This window comes from Carex rostrata, chromosome 2 (assembly GCF_964058835.1).
Source record: "Carex rostrata chromosome 2, lpCarRost1.2, whole genome shotgun sequence".
Lineage (NCBI taxonomy): Eukaryota > Viridiplantae > Streptophyta > Magnoliopsida > Poales > Cyperaceae > Carex > Carex rostrata.
This window is the reverse complement of record NC_135919.1, coordinates 9,088,745-9,107,433: the sequence shown is the minus strand read 5'-3', so window position 1 is coordinate 9,107,433 and position 18,689 is coordinate 9,088,745. Positions and strand designations below refer to the sequence as shown.

Below are 18,689 nucleotides of genomic sequence, written 5' to 3'. Positions count from 1 at the left end.
CAAAACAATGATCATGATTGCAAAACTTGAATCGAATCATGACCCTGTTATTCCACCAGCTAAAGCAATTCCCAAATTTTGAAACAAGTGGACACTCTTATACAAAACATAGTAACAGTGCACGGTACCACTGGTACCAGGTGAAGGTACAAATAGAGATCACCTCCTAACCTGCCCTATACACATAGTGCTTGCATAAAAGAGTAAAGGAATACATAACATGGTATCAAATTAAATAACATACACAATGGACATGGTATACATGATAAAGGTAAAGAGTAAATGTATCAAACGATAACATAAGCATCATCCAAGCAAGGAAGCACCCACCACTCCTTTTCCTGGTCAGAATAAGGAGTTGAAACCAAAAACAATATCAACATCACACAAAAATTTCAGATTTCTGCAATAGCAGTTCCAATTAAAAGATCAAGAGATATGCCAAGGCACCAAGCTCTTGCCACTGAAAATCGTTATATGAATATTCTATTAGATTCACCATTTAATTTGTGAGATTTACAAGAAGTATGGCAGCAAATTAGCTAAATCTCAGCATGAGTTCCACTCGAAAACTTTACACATATGTCAAGTAGATACATGAAGAAAATATATTTGACCTGATCTAAGTACTAAAAAGGTTACTACGCAAAATTTGGAAGTAAAAGACTTGCAGCTTTCAATACATCCAACCACCACAAAAGAAGACCAGAATATCAAAGCACGCAAGTCACATATCATATAAACACCTTAATCAAAAAATAAAACTTTAATGAAAACAGCTAGAGCAAACTGCAGCACAAGTGCACCAACAACTAGGGGAGCCCTGTCAATTCCTTCAACATAGTACTTTAAATTCGACGAGACAAACCAAGATGAGGCACTGCCAGCTAGTAGTATTATGATCCATCGGAGGAACTCCACTGGTATAATCAATAGCAGCTAACAAAAAGGAAAAATAAAAGGCAAGTTAGCAGGAAGCTTTAGCTAGAATGTAGATATGCTAATCAAATTTATCAAAAATAATTTACACCGATGGCATGGACTCTTTTAAAGAGAGACCTCAGATACAATTCATTTTTATATAATCCATTTATGACCATCTGGACCCTATAACTTCTGGGGCTGAAATCCATTGGCAATTGAGCTAACTTGACAATCTTAATGATATTTTCTAAATCAAGCCAAGAAAAATTTTAAATATACAAAAGGTAGTTAGCAAACATTTTTTACCATACAAATTGGTTGTGTATCAAATTTCATGTAATTTAAGTATTATTTGATATTCCATCAAAATTGTTAAATACAGACTGCAAACCTCAAGTCATTTGATGAAAAGTAAACTTGCATTAATTTTCACCATTCTTCATGTCCGTGATATAAATAGTATGGACCATATTTCAGATATCGGATTCAGAATTAATAGTTATTTTAATGATTATCAATAATTGTGAAGTTAATCTATTTGCAAGGATGTCCCTGCCAACAAAAGATAATACTCCAGCCTATAGTGCTCTAAAATTATGATTGAAATAGATGTAAAGATGACTCGATACCACCTTAAAAGAAAATAACAGAAAGTAAAAGGAAGTGTACCGAGCTTGGAATGAAGATGAACAGAGAGTAACCCCACATGCACCAGAAACGAACTAGACTCGATTGGGTCCCGAAATACTGAAGCAAGAAGTAAAACCCAAGAGGCACGAGAATTGAATAGCCATATATGACAGATGCAGACCAATTAAAATAACCGACATCAAAATTCCATGCTTTGGTCGGGTCACTCTTTTTTTGTATCATATAAGTTGCTGTGTTACCAAGTGCGGCAAGCATGAACACCAGTGTAGTTGAAATCCATACCGGGCCGTACCTAAATTTGTTTACAGGCATTTGAATTACTTATATAAGCTGCTTTAACAGGTCAAACAGGAGAAACCATAAATGAAAACAAACAAGTAAATTACTTACAGATCTGGATTAGCGTCGATTTTGCTAAAGAAATTGCTTTTGGGGAACACTGAACTAATCATTCTATCCACCACAACATCAGTGTCGACATTGAAAAAAGGAGAATATGATGAAATGCTAAAGAAACCTTTCCAATCTGGCTGGCTCTGGTCATTTCCATCTGAAAAAAAAGAGATCAATAAAAATATCATAAAAAAAGACATCAGCACAACATTTTACTAGTTATCACTTATCACCTCATATACACCTTACCAATCAGAGAAAGTAAGGAGACTTGAATAAAAGATTCTGCTTGCTCTCTTTGCAATGATAAAAAAACTGCCATCTGTTAATACATTTTCTTTTGCCAGTTTGTTGAATCTAGTAATTCAAGAAACAAAAAGATTGAATATTTCCTAACACTGCAAAGAGAGCAAGTGAAGTTCATCATTCTGCCCATACAAATTACCGATCAATTTGGTTAAACACCATCACATGTTCTTAAAAGAGTATTACCAGATGGATTCCCACTCCCAGGAGCTGGGTGACCTCTGCCTGCTGGTGGAAATACATTAAAATTTGATGCTGAGGCTCCACCTAATAGCAAAAAAGAAGTTTAATCGCCAACTTCATTAGTCAATACAATACTATAGGTAAATTTTAGTTAGTTTCGTACCTTCACTAATAAGTGAGGGTTTCTTCTCATCAGAAATCACCGCCTATACAGAAGAAAAGAAAGTTCGTAAAAAGAGCGCAAATTTGAACTAAACAAATGCTTCAATAGCAATTAGGAGAAAACAGTAAATATGTATGTAAATCCAGGTACGAATGTCGGTTAATTAGCTCGAAAAATTGATAACGGAGAAAAATAGTATTAAGGATTAGTGGTCGAACCGGGACGGAGCCGAGCAAATGGCTGGTAGGGAGAGTGCCGTAGCCTTCTTCCTCCATGAGAGAGGAACTGGATGATGATTAACCTTAGCAATGGAAACCCTATCGTTAGTTCTCACGATCGGATGAACTCTTTTTTGTCTTAATTTCAGATCTCAGTGGCACCTTCCTATTTCCGAAACTTAATCTAGGGGATTGGCGAGTTGAATAGTAAGACTACTTTCTTAACCGAGATGTCAGACCTTGCTTTAACCAGGGGAAACATCAGAGGACTCAGGAGACGAGGGTTATAGACTCGGGAAATAAATCTGCTACGATTCTAAGGAATCGTAGGAACCTGCTTTTCCAAATCCAACCACTCGCTTATTTAGAGATTCGTGCATGAAAATCAACTGTTTTTGAGATTCGTGCATTCTAAAATATTGATGGTTAAATTTGAAAAAGAAGATCCTACAATTCTTGTTGGAATCGTAGCAGATTTATTTCCCATAGACTCGAGCCTAATTTTTTTTTTCCCCTTCTTACGTAGTCTTTGAAATAACGAGAGACTTTTTTTTTTTTTTTTTGAATTCATGGCAGATGCTGCCAGATTAATATTTCATTCAAACAACGTTTGTACAGCTTGCACGTTACAGTGTTAAGTTGCAATAAAACCCCCAAAACGTAACTACAAATTCTATTGTATTATGTCCTCAACAGAACTGGAGCCAGAATTTTCCATCTTGCAGAATTCTTGCCGCTAAGATTTCCGGTGGTATTCTTCTTCCCCTGAAAATTCGTTCGTTCCTTTGCCTCCAGATTCCCCACACCACACCTATGAACCATGTAGTCCATATCTTTCTTCCCTCTTTTTTGCTTCCAGCGAAATTTCCTCTGAAGGCATTCCAAGAGTTGTACCAGATCAGTTCTATAGTACTACCCGGTACGAACAGTGGAAGCCCGACGTGTGATGCCATCAACCACCAAACTTTGACCGCATAGGGGCACAGGAAGCACAAGTGTAAAGCTGACTCCATTGGGCATGCATTGCACATCACACATCCCAACTCACGTGGTATTCTTCTTTTTCGTAGAACATCGTGTGTTAGGATCTTTTCTCTAATCAACAGAAAAGCAAAAATCTTTGCCGTTGCCGGGCATTTGGCCTTCCAAATTGCTGCAAATCCCCACTTAACTTTTCCTCCCCCTTGCATTATTTCATATGCATTCTTTGCTGAGTAACTACCCGAGCTGCACCATCTCCAGTGTAGTATGTCTCTGCCTTGCACTAGCCGTGGTTGCTGTAAGGTTGGGCATAGCTCAGAAAACCGAGGTATCGCATCTGCCAGTGAGATTGCATATGCTTCTGGTCTTGGGAGGCCATCTCCATGCGATCTAAGTGCTTCCTGCTGCCATCTGTCAAACCAAAGTGAGATGTTGCATCCACTTTTGATCGACCATGAAGTGAACCACCGGAATAGTGATTCAATTTGGAGAAGCTGCGACCAAAAGAATGATCCCTGCCTCAACCACAGCTTCGGTCCATCTTGACCATTTGCTTTTTCACATAACCGCAAGGCCCAGTATTTCCAAAGTGATGATTGATCTTGGTAGAGTTGCCATAACCATCTCAACAATAGAGATGTATTATGCAATTCTATATTTCTTAGTCCCATACCACCCCAATTTTTAGGCAGAATTGCTGTTTCCCAATTTATGAGTGAAATTCCCCTAGCATCTCCATCATTCTTGCCCCATAAAAATATCCTTCTCACTCTATCAATTTTTTGTATTAGCCACTTTGGAAGCCGAAAACAGTTCATGACATAAATGGGAACAGAAGAAAGAACCGAAGTGACAAGTTGTGCCCTTCCCCCTCTAGACAACAACTTCCCTTTCCATCCTTGTAACCTTCTTTCTAGTTTATCTATGAGTGGCATAAAGCACTGTTTAGAGGGTCTATTAACCGTTAATGGCATCCCCAAATAGACAACAGGTAGTGTGGTTTGTTGGCATTCCAGTATTAGGTTGACCATCCTTATTTGTTGCGGCTGAAGATTAAATGGCACAAATGAACTTTTGGTGTAGTTAATTTCCAAACCAGAGACCTTAGAGAATAGTCTCAGGATGATTTTGAGTGTTATCAAGGTCTGAATTTCAGTATTTGCCACCAAAGCCGTGTCATCGGCATATTGCAATGCAAGAATTGACTCGGGAATTTTCGGAGAGATTGGTGTTGACAGAGTTGAATTTGCCACCTCCACAAATTTTTGGAGGACATCTACCGCCAATATAAATAACATCGGTGAGAGGGGGTCGCCTTGTCGCAACCCCCGTTTGTGCATAAAAAACTCCGAAGGTTGACCATTTACCAACACCCTTGAAGAGGCTGTGTCTAGTAAGGTCATTACCCATTGTACCCATCGTGTAGGAAATCCTCTTTGCAGTAGCAGTTCTTGTAGGAACTTCCAATTCACCGTATCAAACACCTTAGAGAAATCTATTTTCACAAAAACCGATTGCCTCTTTGTTTTATGAACATGGCTCAGTATCTCACGAGTTGCAAGGAAATTTTTGGCAATGTGGCGGCCTCTGATGAAGGCTGTCTGATGCATAGATACCAACCCTGTCAGATGTTGGGACAGCCGGGTAGCCAGCAGCTTCGAAAGCAGTTTTGGCAGTGCATTGATAACGCTTATGGGTCTATAGTCTTGAACCTGCTTTGCCACCTCCTTTTTTGGTATCAAGACTATATTTGCCTGATTAATCTCCTTTAGGTCCAAAGAGTGATTGTAGAAATCATGAACCATTCGCATCAAATCAACCTTTAACTCGGGCCAGTAGTGTTGGAGGAATTCATTTGGGACCCCATCCGGTCTCGATGATTTATTTTTTGCGAGTTGTCGAATTGTTTCTTCCACCTCTCTCTCTGTGAAGGGAGCTGCTAGGCTTGAAAGGTCCGTTTGGTTGGGGTACAGTGCTTGGGGCAGAAAGGGGAGAGTTTCATTGTTAGTGCCGAGTATGGTTTTCATGTGGTCTAGCATAGCAGCTCGGATTGCACAGTCATCTGAGATCTCTGCCCCGTCTACTGTTAAACCAGTGATCGTGTTCCGTGCGGTTCGCGCCGATGCAAAGGCGTGGAAGAATTTGGTATTGTTGTCTCCGTTCTTAAGCCAGTGGCATTTTGCTCTCTGTTTCCACTTGAGCTCGGAATCTATTGCCAGGTCATATGCCCGTTGACGGACCTTCTGTCGGAAGTTGAATTCCGATGGGTGCAATTTTCTTTTTTCTTCTATTTGGTCAAAGAATTGGATGACCTTCCTGCAGTACTGTAACTGTGGTTCCATCTTCTCAAATTTGTCTCTATTCCACCTAGCTAGTTCATCCTGCAAGGTAGCAATTTTGTGAGAGAAGGAGGCGTGTAAAGAATTAGAACCTGAGTGTTGGCCCCACAGTTTTAATACCGCCTGCTTCATTTCCGGATGTCTCATCCAGAACAGTTCAATTTTTGGTTGTCTCTTCACATGGTGGCTGTGTTTGAGAGTGAGAATAAGTGGCACATGATCCGAAATTATCATTTCGTTTGCCTGCAAGGTTATGACTGGGTAGATAGTACTCCATTCAGGTGAAATAAAACACCTATCTATTTTTGAAAATACTGGAGTTGGCCTCTTATTGCACCACGTATATGCTCTGTTTTTCAAGGGAACATCAACAAGCTGTAGATTAAGAATTAATTCATTGAACAGGTCCATCAAGTTCAATTCTCTATAGTCCCCTGATCTATCAATAAGCCATCTTACGATATTAAAATCGCCCACTAGCATCCACTTGTTGTTGATTAATTCGGCCACTGACCCTAATTCTTTTATGAACTCTGCCTTGAATGCTTCTTCACATGGGCCATAGACATTGGTTACTGTGAACTCCATTCCTGAACTTTCTTGTCTCAGCACCACAGAGCAGGTATGCCTAGTTGACCAGGATGTAAGAGCTGTATAGTTCTTCCTCCAGGAGATTAGACACCCTCCCGAGTGATTAATTGCGTTAATGTAAACACAACTTCTAACCAGGAACGTTGGTAAGAAAGTAGAGTAGTAGGCTAAGTCAAATTCATTCAATTTTGTCTCCTGGATACAAACAACATCGCATCTTGCCATTCTTAGCACCTTGCTTACCCCATTACATTTATCAGGACAGCCCAATCCTCTAGTGTTCCAAGAAATTAATTTGATTCTCTTCATATAAAACTGGAAATTAACAACTACTTAAACAAGAAGAAAAAACTTCCTCTGGCTGCGCACTCAGTCAGTCCGATTCGGACACCACCTCATCCTCTGTTAATGGGTCGACATCCACTTGTTCTTCTTCATTAGCTGAATCACTTTCAGATAGCCCAGCCTGTTTTAGGTATTCATTTTCCTCTTGTATTGTTTCCTCCACATCCGTTAACGTTACTCCACACCCCAAGGCCAACTTTGAAATGTTTTCGTACGCTACATGGACTTCGTAGAACCCATCAGGTGATCTTTCAAGGTTTATTGGGCTCTGTTCTGTTGCTCTTGATGAACCTGCTTCATCTCCTCTTGGCATTGGGCCTTGCCGGCCCTCACTTTTCCTTTGGCGAATAAGTGTTTTGGGCTTTCTACCTTCTCTCCTTAATACCAACGGTAACCCCGTCTGACCGCTTTTGTCTTTTCCCCGTACAGAAGCTTCTTTTGTTTGATTCCTTTTTTGTACCAAGGGCTGCTGCACTAGGGGAATTTGCACCCCCTTTCCATGTGGCCTTTTGTGTAATGTCCCATATCTCGTCTTAGGTTCGACCCACTTTGCTATTTTCTTCATTTGAGTAGGCTCGACTTGTAGCCCCATTTGTTTCGCCCCTCCTTTCCCTCGGTTTTTGTGTTTGTCCGTAGCAGCGACACGTGTTCTCCCAGCATCAGCCACCATTGTACTGTTCTGGAACGAATCAGCAGTCTTGTCCTCTTGCTGGGCGCTCTCCTGCCTTTGTGGAGAAGATTCCCTTCGCAGGATCTTCCGTGGCCCTTCGTTTCTCGCAGTTGTGTGGCCACCCATCTCCTCACTATTCAGACTCACTACATACTCCTCCTCCGGAGTATTGCTTAGTCCTTGTGGACCTGTGCCTGTGTGATCCTTTGTGGCCGGGTCCAGGCCTTTGTGTAGTAGAATGAATGTGGATAGGTCGTCCAAGCAGATCCGCGGCCGCCTTGTGCCGGCCAACATGGCCTTTATCTCTGAAGGGATTGTGGATGGATCCCTTCCCCGGCAGAGGTCCTGGAGAAACCTCAGGGAACATGTGAAGACATCTTCATCGTCCTCAGAACTGTCATAGGCACTAGGTCTTTTAGCTTCCGGTTTGTCATGTCTCGGTGGTAGAGCCGGGAGATCCTGCCGAGTGTAGATAGGTCCCGTTGTTACCTTAACCACCCTCATAGGCATGTACCATTTCATTCCTCCAACTGACATGGTTAATATCTCGGATATCCTTTCTAAGTTATCGGTAGCCAGAACCGCCGTCCATGTTGTGAGATTTGCTGGGTCCTCTTGTGCTATGGTGCCCAGGTAGAGTCCCATGCCACTAGTTGCTCTGATAACTGCCTTTTCCCTGTATAGGTGCGGTGGTAAGTCTAGAATATCCACAATCACCCTGAAGTTTGGGATGTTAATGGATGCGAAGTCTAGCGGAGTCCATCTCTGAAATGTCAATCCTCTCTCCCATGGTTCGGCCGGTATTGCAGGAATGAGTATATCCGGCTGAATACCTTCCGGCAGGTGCACTAGAAACCTTCCTCCTGAGATGCGTGCAAAGGTGAGATCCCTTGCCTCCACCAATCCGGATTGTGCTATGATATCAGCAACCTTCTCTATCCCAACTGGATCGGGGGTGTACACCACTATGGCATGTTGGAGTCTCTCTAACTCCCTATAGTAGTCTTCGTCTCTTTCTAGGAAGCATGTGTGTACCGGTGTTCTGGTCACAGGTAGTTCAGGTGGTACATGAGGGTAGGTTCCTGTAAGCATGGCCTCAAAGTCTGGTTCCATCAGCTTGGGTGGTGGGATTGGTATAGGCTTGTATGGCTTGGCATTTGCATTGAGTGGCCTAATCGGAGCATTGCACCTTGATCCGACATGCCCATCAGCCCAACACCTTCCACATTTTGCCGGGAAATGGCACGTGGCGGCGGTATGCCCGGTTCTACAACACCGGAAGCATCTACCACGCCATTCCTTGAATAGCGGGGAAGGTGGGAATCTCAGTGACGTCGGGCTGTGAGGAGAGATGTAAGTCACTGCATTGGGTCTATTGTTCGGTGAGGTCGGTGGGGTGGTTCGGGGTGCTGTAGTGGTCATGGTGGTGGTTGACGTTGGCTTGGCAGGGAGAGTGAGGTTTGTTTGGGGACGATTTTGGGTGTAGGCTGGCAGAGGCCGTGTAGGGTTTGGCCTGACCTGAGGTGGTGATTGCGGCCTGGCCGTTACCTGAGCATAAGTGGAGGCGAACGGCACGTATGGTCGTATTAGGGAGGGAGCTGTGGTTCGGGTGGTTGCTTTCCAGCCTTCCGGGTACCTTCTGCGGCGGGTTACGGTTTGCCAGCCATCTGTAGTCGCCGTCGCCATAAAGTCTCCTTTCTTGTAACCCTAGTCTAGACGTGCCCGGCCGTTGGCTGATCTCAAATAACGAGAGACTTGGTAGGGGATTTCCATGCCCCTAAAAAAAAATCTCAAAATTAGATATTTTTTCTTCTAAAATTCAGAATATTATATTTATCTAGAGTGGAAAAAAACACGCCGTATCGTGTCTAACACACCGTGATGTTAGTCTCATGCCATATCGTGCCATGATCAAGTTAATTTTTCACATGCCATGTCATAATCAAAATATCAAGGGATAATTACGGCACACAAATAGTCACGCCATACTCAAATGTGCCGTGACTAAACATGCCCGTGTGACTCTCGTGACCATTTAATTATAATTTAAATTTATTCAAGATTCATTATTTGATCAATATCTAATGGTCCTAATTATACGTGACTCGCATGACCACGTGTCATGTCGTGCCGTACCAAAGTTTCAAAATATGATCACGGCACGTGAATTGTCATGGCACGGAACACATGAGTCACGATACATAACCGACACGCGTGCCATACCGTTCTGTATCGTAACCTCACTAGCTCCGTTGTGCTATTTTCCCCACTCCCACTCTATTTATCTCTTTGAACTTTAAAAACTCACATATTTATTTATTGTCTTTTATTCTATTAGAACTCGTTTTGAATTAATAAAATTTCATTTAATCTTTATTAAAGATAAAAATATGTAGTATGTGTAAGAAAAATATCGACTCTTCCAATTGATTGAATTTTTAGAGTAGTTCATTATTTGTCTATGACGCATACATAGTGGAATTTAGATATACGCTTATGAGTAATAAAATGAATTATTTGTCCTCACAACCAGTCAATTAAAAGACTGAATATTTTTCTTACACATATTACATCTTTTTATTTTTTTTAATTTAAATGGAAAATTTATAAATTTAAAATGAGTTCTAAAAGAAAAGACAATAAATTAGATAAATTTGTAAGTTTTCAAAGTTTGGGTGGGTAAATATGATATTTTAAACTTTAGAGAGAAAATATGTAATTTTGAAATTAATGGTAACTTTTATCAAGAACCAATATTTCAAAATCCAAATACAAAATTCCTTATAAATATTAAATGAGTTGGGTAACTTGATTCCAACTTTACTCAATAAAAATAGTAATTTTTATCCGTTTATCCCCTCCCGAAAAATAAAATGGAAAAATATTCCACATCCTACCTCGACATGCTTAAGGATCAAACAAATCTCATTTTGATGGAGTGTATATCATATTGGAATCAGGAACAGAGCTAGCGTGTGTTAGAGCATTTTCAAAAGGTTGCAAATTGAATTACAAAATTCTAATTAATACTTTCAAAATCCTATCGACACTTTCAGTTATATTTTCATACTTTCATGACTGCATTGTAATTGTAAATTTCAAAATAAAGTGAAAGTTTTTATCTTTGTTTTCGCTCTCTCACAGCTAATTAAATTCGTTGCACTGACATTACTAATCGATTGCATGGATGTAGAAGTTGTGAAATTAAGTTTAAAATTAATTTCGCTTTACTCTTTGACAGCTGTTTGAAATTGCTAATCAATTTCGTGGATGAAGATGCTATTATGCTCACCAAGAGGATCTCGTGAACATAACTCCAAAAATCTATTAAATTGACTCCAAATGACGAATTCAAACCATTGAAACCGATATACTTTACAAGTGATGCATGTGCATACAAAATTTAAATTTTTTTGAATTAATTTAGTATAAAGTTAAGTGGTAAAAAAAAATGATGAAAAAATAATGCATAATACAGCTTATAAAAGAGTCCGGCTAGTATGATATCGATATCATATGACACCAACTACAAAATTAATTGGATAGATTTCAAATAACTAATCCAAACCGTTCAAACCGATTTATTTTATGAGTGATGCATTTACATGCAAAAATTTTATATTTTGTAGTTATTTTAGTATCAAATAAAGCGGTAAAAAATGTTGAAAAATGAATGCATTAAAATTAACTTAAAAACTCACACATTTGACCGCTTGACTTGATACTAAATAAATTTGAAACATTATAAATTTGGCATGTAAATGTGCAACGAATGAAATAGATTGGTTTGAACAGTTTGAATTCATCATTTGAAGTCGATTCGATAGATTTTAAAATTAATATTATATAGACTGATATCATACTAGCCGGACACGTTATAAAAAGTTCATAGTTTTGTTTACCGCTTAACACTAAAAACTTGCAAATGTTGAATTCGTTGATCCAAGAGAGCCTGTGGATCCGTGTTTTTCTTCTTTTATCGGTTCGACCAATCACTGAAAATACATGTTTGTTCAGCCTGTATCCGGCCCATATTTTGCTACGATCCTACTCGAGCCTACCAAAGGTCTAAACCCGTTCAAAGCCCATATCTCCTTCGCACCTGTTTCTTCTTCCTCCCCCTTGCCCAGGAAGGATCGGACTTCAGATAAAGTAGAATTCATATCAGCAAAGTAACTCAAATTTTGAGTTTAGATTTCGACCGTCAGATCTTTTTTAAGGGTCCTCGTGAATTCCAACTCGAACTGGAGCGGTACAGATTCTGATCGAACGTTCCTGATCTAATATCAAAATTTGAGATACTTTAGAGAATCTGGACACGATTAAGTAGGGAATTCTCTCCCAATTTAGTTTACCTTTCCACTCATATCTAAAACAAGCTTTCTTCTCACCTTCCTTGTCTCTGTACTTCAGCCACTTCCAATGGCGCTGCAAGCGCCGTTACATTCCTCTGGTTCGCGACCAAAAGCATTTCTCCAGCGACAAACTACAAGCTCCAGCCTCCGATTCGTCTCCTTTACTTCCTCCACAAGCTCTTTCAGTTACACAGCCTCAGCCATCACAAAATCCAGCCTTCATTCTCTCTCTTCTAAACAGATAATCAGATCGACGATCCCAAAAGGTGCTGAAGCCGAGAATGTTGCTACTGCAATGCCTCCTTCTGGTGACAGGATGCTTGTATGTGTATCTATTTTTTCTGACCCTGCTTCTTGATTCTTAATTATATGAGGATATACTGTTTCAATTAGGTTTCAGTTTGAAGGCTTTGTGTTTTTTGTAGGTAATGGTACCACCGCATCCATTGATCAAACACTTGACCTCTGTACTTAGGAATGAGGAGACGCCTCCTGCAATGTTCAGTGAGTAATTATGAAATGTTCTTTACTTAGAAAGTAAAAGAGGATTTGAGTCGTTAGTTCTCATAATTGGATCTATACCTCAAATAATACTTGAGTGATATTTTCCAATTTACCATCCAGACATCAACATGTTTAGTTGTTATTTTATCAATTTAAATGGAACTATGGAAGCATTCCAAAACTAAGAGGTCCTTATCTTTGCTATATTTTTTCAGAGAGTGCTATGGCAGAGCTTGGGAGATTTCTTATTTATGAAGCTTGCAGAGACTGGTTGGTAAGTGGAAAGTTATATTTCTTATGTGTGTTTATTTTTTGCAATTACTGTTCAACAATAAGGAGATTTTTAATAATAAAAATTTATTAGGGTATATGTAATATACTACCATTAAAGACCTTCATTATATCTCTCAGGTCTTCTGAATGTTGCCTTGCCATCTTGGGCCAAGTTCATGTATACCCTTGTAAAACAAAAATAAAGAAAGAAAAATATAGGGCAGGTTAACCTTTTTTTCATTTGTATGCAAAGATGCAAGAAGAGAAATAACAAATAATCTAATGTATGAATTTTTCAGCCAATGATAGGTGGAGAGATTCAATCGCCATTGGGTGTTGCAAATGTTGAATTCGTTGATCCAAGAGAGCCTGTGGCAGTATGTTATTATGTTATTTATACAAAACAATGATATCATCTGGTATTTGGTAATAGGATTTAAATTGCTTGCTAGCGACATAATTTTAACCATTTTTGTAAATTGGGATTTACAGATTATTCCAATATTAAGGGCAGGTCTTGCACTTGCTGAGCATGCTGCTACTCTTTTACCGGCAACAAAAACATACCACCTTGGTAAGAATTTTGTAATTGAACTCTCTGGCTTTCTACTTTGATAATTTTGATGTATATTACTCATCTGTAACTCATTTGTTCTAGAAAAAAATTAGGGATGTTAATATGTGTTGTGTCGTGACCAAATTGGGAGGACAGTCATGGCACGTTAGTTCATGACCAAGGACCAAGACACACTGTTATTGGTCACGTTTAACTAATTGTTTTTGTAATTTAAGTTTGTTTATTCAAAATTCACAATTAGATTAATATCTAATATCTTGTGTGACTCACGTGACCACGTGTCATGCCGTGCCGTGACTAAACCAGTTCGCATGATGTGCCGTGCCAATTTTCCGAAAGATGGTCAAATCAGGCAAATGGTCACGGCACAGGACCGACACGTGTTGTATCGTGATGTATTCGGTCACGGTGTGACTTTTTTACATCCCTAGTTCTATTCTTATCTAAAAAATGAAATTTGAAAAGTGTTGGCACTGCGTGAAGTACTGTTGTTGTTGTTGTTGTCTGTTCCTTTTCTTGCTATGTTTCTATACATGTAATATAATGTTCACTTGTCTTACTTTTATTTTTTCTTTTTCTCATGAATTAAGGCATGTCAAGGGACGAAGAAACACTTCAACCATCCACGTATTTGAACAAGTATGATTGTACTTATTATGATAGCCTTGGCTAAGTCAATTAAATTAGGAATCATGAATTGCCATTGTTGCTTACATGAACTGAAGTGCTTGGTTTGTTGTATGTTGTACAGAATACCAGAAAAGTTTCCTGCGGGATCTCGTGTACTAGTTATTGATCCGATGCTTGCAACAGGTACTAACATAATTGTTTTTCATCGGTTTCTACTTTATTCTCATAGAATTTGTAATAAAATCTTCTTATATCCGTCCACCGGTATGGTATTATTCTGCTTAATACTGTTAATGAAAACTTATCTTTACTCGGCAATATATAACATTTGTCTAACTAAACTAATTGGACATAACTTAGGATGTGGGCCTCCACTCTTTTCCGATGGGTCAATGAATTCTAATTGAAATTACCAAAACCATGAGTTACATGTCCTGTACAACAAAAATATACTCATAGATTTGACTCCTGGCCTCACTGAGCACGCCATATAAACCACGGATGCTACTGGTATGTGAGGTCTATGTGGCATAATAGTTAGTGTAATTGCACATTTACTATCAGGTGGCACAATAGTTGCAGCGCTAGACTTGTTAAAGGAGAAAGGCCTCACTCCCAAGCAAATAAAAGTGGTGAGTTTTATTTAATTCTTCCTTTTCTTTGTTTAGATATATCCTCTCTTTTCATTTGCTAAAGTAATCTATTTTGCTTTAATTGCAGATTTCTGCTGTTTCAGCACCTCCTGCTCTTGAGAAACTCAGCCGAAAGTTCCCAGGGTACGTTTGAAGAGCTAATTTTACTTAGATTAGATGTTCTTTTTAATTATATTACTTGTTCAAACTAATTACTGCTTCTACTATATGTCTCAGGCTTCATGTATACACTGCAATGATAGATCCAGTTGTGAATGAGAAAGGGTATGTGTGCTTCATGCCTGTTATTCTTTTGAAAAATTAAAATGCATTGATGCAGTGGTGATGGATATTTGTTTTTAATTTTTATAATTTCTTTTTTAAATCATGATGCATTTTTTTCTTAAAATGTATATGCTCTTTCAGGTTCATAGTTCCAGGACTGGGAGATGCCGGTGATCGCTGTTACGGAAATTAGAAATTTTGTATTACCATCTACTATTTTCCTTAGTCATGATGTTTTTCTAATATTGTCTATATTCTTGAAGCTTTTGGTAGTTACTTTTTATTTGAATGCCGGGTATATAGAGCAAGCGTTAGAGGAAATCGTAGTTTTTCTGCATACAGTACAATAAACTTCATATAGAGAGCTACATTTTGTAATCTCTCTCAATAATCAATACAAGCAATTTATGCTAGTTATGAAGATCTTTTGTACTGTGCGGTTGTATTATCTGGCAAAAATAATATTTTAATGTGACAATAGTAGAGAATATATATATATTTTTTTTTTCATTTTCTTGTTTGTTCTCAGTTTGTCTGGACCATAATAACAAGATTAACATTCTGGAATAAATCGGCAAAGACTAAATTTCGTGATTTACAAGTATATAGTATAATTCGATAATAGTTTATTGTTTTGCTAATGCAGATAGTATATTAAATGAATAATATACTGATATTTTGGCATAACAAAAAATAATCTCATATTTTCATCAATATGAGATAAATAGCGCATTATTATACCGGAAGTTGCTGAAAAATTATTATATAAGTATTAATAAATATCTTACTATGGTCAATACAATTTAGGTTGTTTGCTATTATTGTACAGAATCCATGGTTACTGCTGCAAATTGTTCACTTTTCGAAATGTAAATGTAGTCGTTTTGCTACAGTACCAGACAACTCAAAATGAGACTTCCGACCATCAAAAAGAGAGAATAAAAAAGGGGAAAGAAAGAGTGATTTAAGGATTTTCACTTGTACAAAGTACAAACCAAACCATTATCTAACATTGCAGTAAAATTGATTTTATACAGCACATCAAGGTTTCTTCAGTAACAAAACATTTGCAACCAAGATGATTTCACATAAGCTACTCTGTTATTTAAAGAACCAGATTCTTCAGTAACAAAACATCTGGTTTTAAATGAAACACATCTAATGGAAGTATTCCCGCAAAAGTATCACTGAAGGATTTACACAATATTTAAAGAACAGCCTATGCAGCTTCAACAAATGTACCAAATAAAATCCTAGCCACCGGAGAACACAACAATAGAACCTGCAATTTCGAACAAACAAATTCCAAGTAAATTTTAGAGCACGAACCTGAGATAGCGATTACAAATTCAAAAGCTAAAGTACCTAGGAACTAAAGAAGAAAGATAATTTCAAGTTCATGTTACATTCAAAATGGTGTAAAAATGGACTTTTTTTAAGATTCATGATGTAATTAACTCAGAAAACTTGAATGTGTACTGATTATCCTTAGAAATACACCAGCTCTAAAAATTAAAGAGCCCTTCAGTTTGCATACAAATATAAGTACTAAATGTATGAACAAGTTCTATGCATGACAAAAGACAAACTAGTAAGTTACGGTAGATGCACCTTAGTAAAATAGACAGCTAGAACTATCCAAAATTGCGCCACGCCGAATGAAATTCCTCCCTGAATGTACTCAGACGAGCTTTGAGGTTCGGTACTCTAAAACTGGCATGAATCAGTGTAGCTACAGGACAAAATACAAATCATTAGGACCACAAAAACAATACTGTTAGTATATAAAAGTTAATAAAGAAGCAATTTTTGTCTTACTGAGCAGTCCAATAAGTAGAGCCCAAAGAACAATCAGAAGACTACAGGATGTGAACCAGAGTACACAACCAACTGTAAATGGAAAAGAGAAAATCGTCACGCATATAATCATATATTCTCCTTTTGGTTTGAGGACTGAAAATATAAAAATGGATTACAAACAAACAGAAAAGACGAATATGAAATGTGGAGAAAACCTGTAGCAAAAAGGGCTACAAAAACCATGCGAGGTTGGCCGCATACATAGATAGCTCTTTTTGTAGTTCTCTTTCCGCGCACAGCAGGGCTAATATTGGTATTAAATGATTACATTAGTACAATAATGCCCTGGCTCGGAAATAAGAAGTATCTGATAAAATACAAGAAGTACAAAAGAAAAGTGTACTCACACTGCAGGAGGCCTCAATTTTGCAGCTAGATATGGAGAGAGTTGTCTGACAGTATGAGTGACCTTCTCACTGAATGCAACTGCAAAACTGGTTAAGAACAATTATTTAGATATACTTTCAACAACAGAGGAAAAGAAGTGGGAGCAAAATTCATTAGTGTTGTTGTCTGATAATGTATCATCCACTTATAAAGCTATTATTGACCGGTAACTGTAGATGAGGAAAGAAGGTTGAAATGCTAATGTTCTAATGAATTTGCAAATTGTAAGTCACAAAACAACCTCTGGTATTGAAGGTTGAAAAGCTATCATTGCTTCTAACATCGCAAGGACAACAGTTTATGTCTACTCATTTATAATTGATAAAAGTTATAGGAATGAAATAAAATTTCATCACAAAACCATAATTAATATAATATAATTGTAACAGTACTCACACCTGTCATTGAGCAATGCAATACTTATGCCAGTCAAGAACGCAGCTAAGATAGCAACTGGCTTCCTCAGAAATGCCATGCCTGTATCAAATTCTTACTAATTAGAATATAATTTAGTTCTATCCTAGTTCCAATTACTCTTCTATGGTAAAACCTACTATTAAAATCATATCCATACCGAGAATAAACGCGATGATAATGAAGTAATTCGTCCTGTAGCTGCAACAATGAAAATCAATACCAAAAGTTACAAAAAATTCCACGAGACTGAATGATTAATTTCAAATTCAACATTTGAAAGGAGGGCGAAATGAATTACTAGTAGAGATTGCACTTGAGGCGACTCTCCAATCTGGAAAGAGATCGAGGGGTAGTGAAGCGGGAGAAGAACTCCGAAATGGGGCGAGGCGGCGCTGACCAGTCAACCTCACGCAGCGCGTCAATCAGATCCTCCGTCGTTACGCTTTCCCAATCCATCTTCCCTCTCTCTCGACTGATCAAATTTGAAGCTCTAAGTTATAGTCGGCTAGCCCTCAAAAATTTGTTTATTGCGAGTTAAAAAGTGGTGTCACTGGAGTGAAAAAAAAGTGTAATCTTGTGGTGTGACTAATACGCCGTGACATAGGTCTCATGATGTGATTAAGTTAATTTTTTATGTGTCGTGTCATGTTTTGATCAAAATCTCAATAAATGATCATGACACGCAAATAGTCACATTGCGTGAGTCACGCCGTGTCTAAATATGCCGTAATCAAACGTACCGTGACTAAATGTGACTCGCGTGACGATTTGATCATAATTTATGTTAATTTATTTAAGATTCGTCATTTAGTTAAAATCTAACGGTTCTAATTACATGTGACTCGTGTGATCACGTACCGTGTCGTGCTGTGACTAGATCTTTCGCGTGCCGTGTCGTACCATGCCAAATTTTTTAAAGATGATCACGGCATGTGAATGGCCACTGCACAGGATACGCGAGTCACAACACGTAAATAAACATGTATATCGTGCTATTTCGTACCA

General features: G+C 38.3%; 3 protein-coding genes across 3 annotated transcripts; 1 reads left to right on the top strand and 2 right to left on the bottom strand.

Moving 5' to 3' along the window:
* Positions 1-475: 475 nt before the first annotated feature.
* On the bottom strand, positions 476-3,131 carry LOC144573245 (Integral membrane Yip1 family protein). The gene is made up of 6 exons (XM_078322977.1): positions 2,839-3,131; positions 2,621-2,663; positions 2,461-2,541; positions 1,966-2,125; positions 1,594-1,867; positions 476-939 (listed from the first exon to the last, which is right to left on the bottom strand). The coding sequence occupies exons 1-6, from the start codon at positions 2,893-2,895 to the stop codon at positions 748-750; spliced, it is 807 nt and encodes a 268-aa protein (XP_078179103.1). The 5' UTR covers positions 2,896-3,131; the 3' UTR covers positions 476-747.
* An 8,989-nt stretch (positions 3,132-12,120) lies between these two features.
* On the top strand, positions 12,121-15,433 carry LOC144573235 (uracil phosphoribosyltransferase-like). The gene is made up of 11 exons (XM_078322963.1): positions 12,121-12,441; positions 12,545-12,623; positions 12,839-12,897; positions 13,196-13,273; positions 13,389-13,470; positions 14,064-14,112; positions 14,225-14,286; positions 14,668-14,735; positions 14,824-14,879; positions 14,973-15,020; positions 15,162-15,433. The coding sequence occupies exons 1-11, from the start codon at positions 12,187-12,189 to the stop codon at positions 15,211-15,213; spliced, it is 888 nt and encodes a 295-aa protein (XP_078179089.1). The 5' UTR covers positions 12,121-12,186; the 3' UTR covers positions 15,214-15,433.
* A 602-nt stretch (positions 15,434-16,035) lies between these two features.
* On the bottom strand, positions 16,036-18,237 carry LOC144573251 (PRA1 family protein A3-like). The gene is made up of 8 exons (XM_078322989.1): positions 17,983-18,237; positions 17,842-17,882; positions 17,666-17,744; positions 17,228-17,314; positions 17,036-17,124; positions 16,839-16,910; positions 16,632-16,752; positions 16,036-16,302 (listed from the first exon to the last, which is right to left on the bottom strand). Exons 1-7 carry the CDS (start codon positions 18,138-18,140, stop codon positions 16,655-16,657), a joined length of 624 nt encoding a protein of 207 aa, XP_078179115.1. The 5' UTR covers positions 18,141-18,237; the 3' UTR covers positions 16,036-16,302; positions 16,632-16,654.
* Positions 18,238-18,689: the final 452 nt, after the last annotated feature.

Coding starts and splice junctions, on each gene's coding strand:
- LOC144573245 (XM_078322977.1), bottom strand. CDS start 2,895: ATGGAGGAAGAAGGCTACGGCACTCTCCCTACCAGCCATTTGCTCGGC. Junction 2,126..2,460: donor TGGGAGTGGGAATCCATCTG/GTAATACTCTTT, acceptor CTTTTTTTTCAG/ATGGAAATGACCAGAGCCAG. Junction 1,868..1,965: donor ATCGACGCTAATCCAGATCT/GTAAGTAATTTA, acceptor AAACAAATTTAG/GTACGGCCCGGTATGGATTT.
- LOC144573251 (XM_078322989.1), bottom strand. CDS start 18,140: ATGGATTGGGAAAGCGTAACGACGGAGGATCTGATTGACGCGCTGCGT. Junction 17,315..17,665: donor ATTGCATTGCTCAATGACAG/GTGTGAGTACTG, acceptor GTTCTTAACCAG/TTTTGCAGTTGCATTCAGTG. Junction 16,911..17,035: donor TGTAGCCCTTTTTGCTACAG/GTTTTCTCCACA, acceptor TTCCATTTACAG/TTGGTTGTGTACTCTGGTTC.
- LOC144573235 (XM_078322963.1), top strand. CDS start 12,187: ATGGCGCTGCAAGCGCCGTTACATTCCTCTGGTTCGCGACCAAAAGCA. Junction 12,624..12,838: donor GACGCCTCCTGCAATGTTCA/GTGAGTAATTAT, acceptor ATATTTTTTCAG/AGAGTGCTATGGCAGAGCTT. Junction 14,287..14,667: donor TGATCCGATGCTTGCAACAG/GTACTAACATAA, acceptor ATTTACTATCAG/GTGGCACAATAGTTGCAGCG.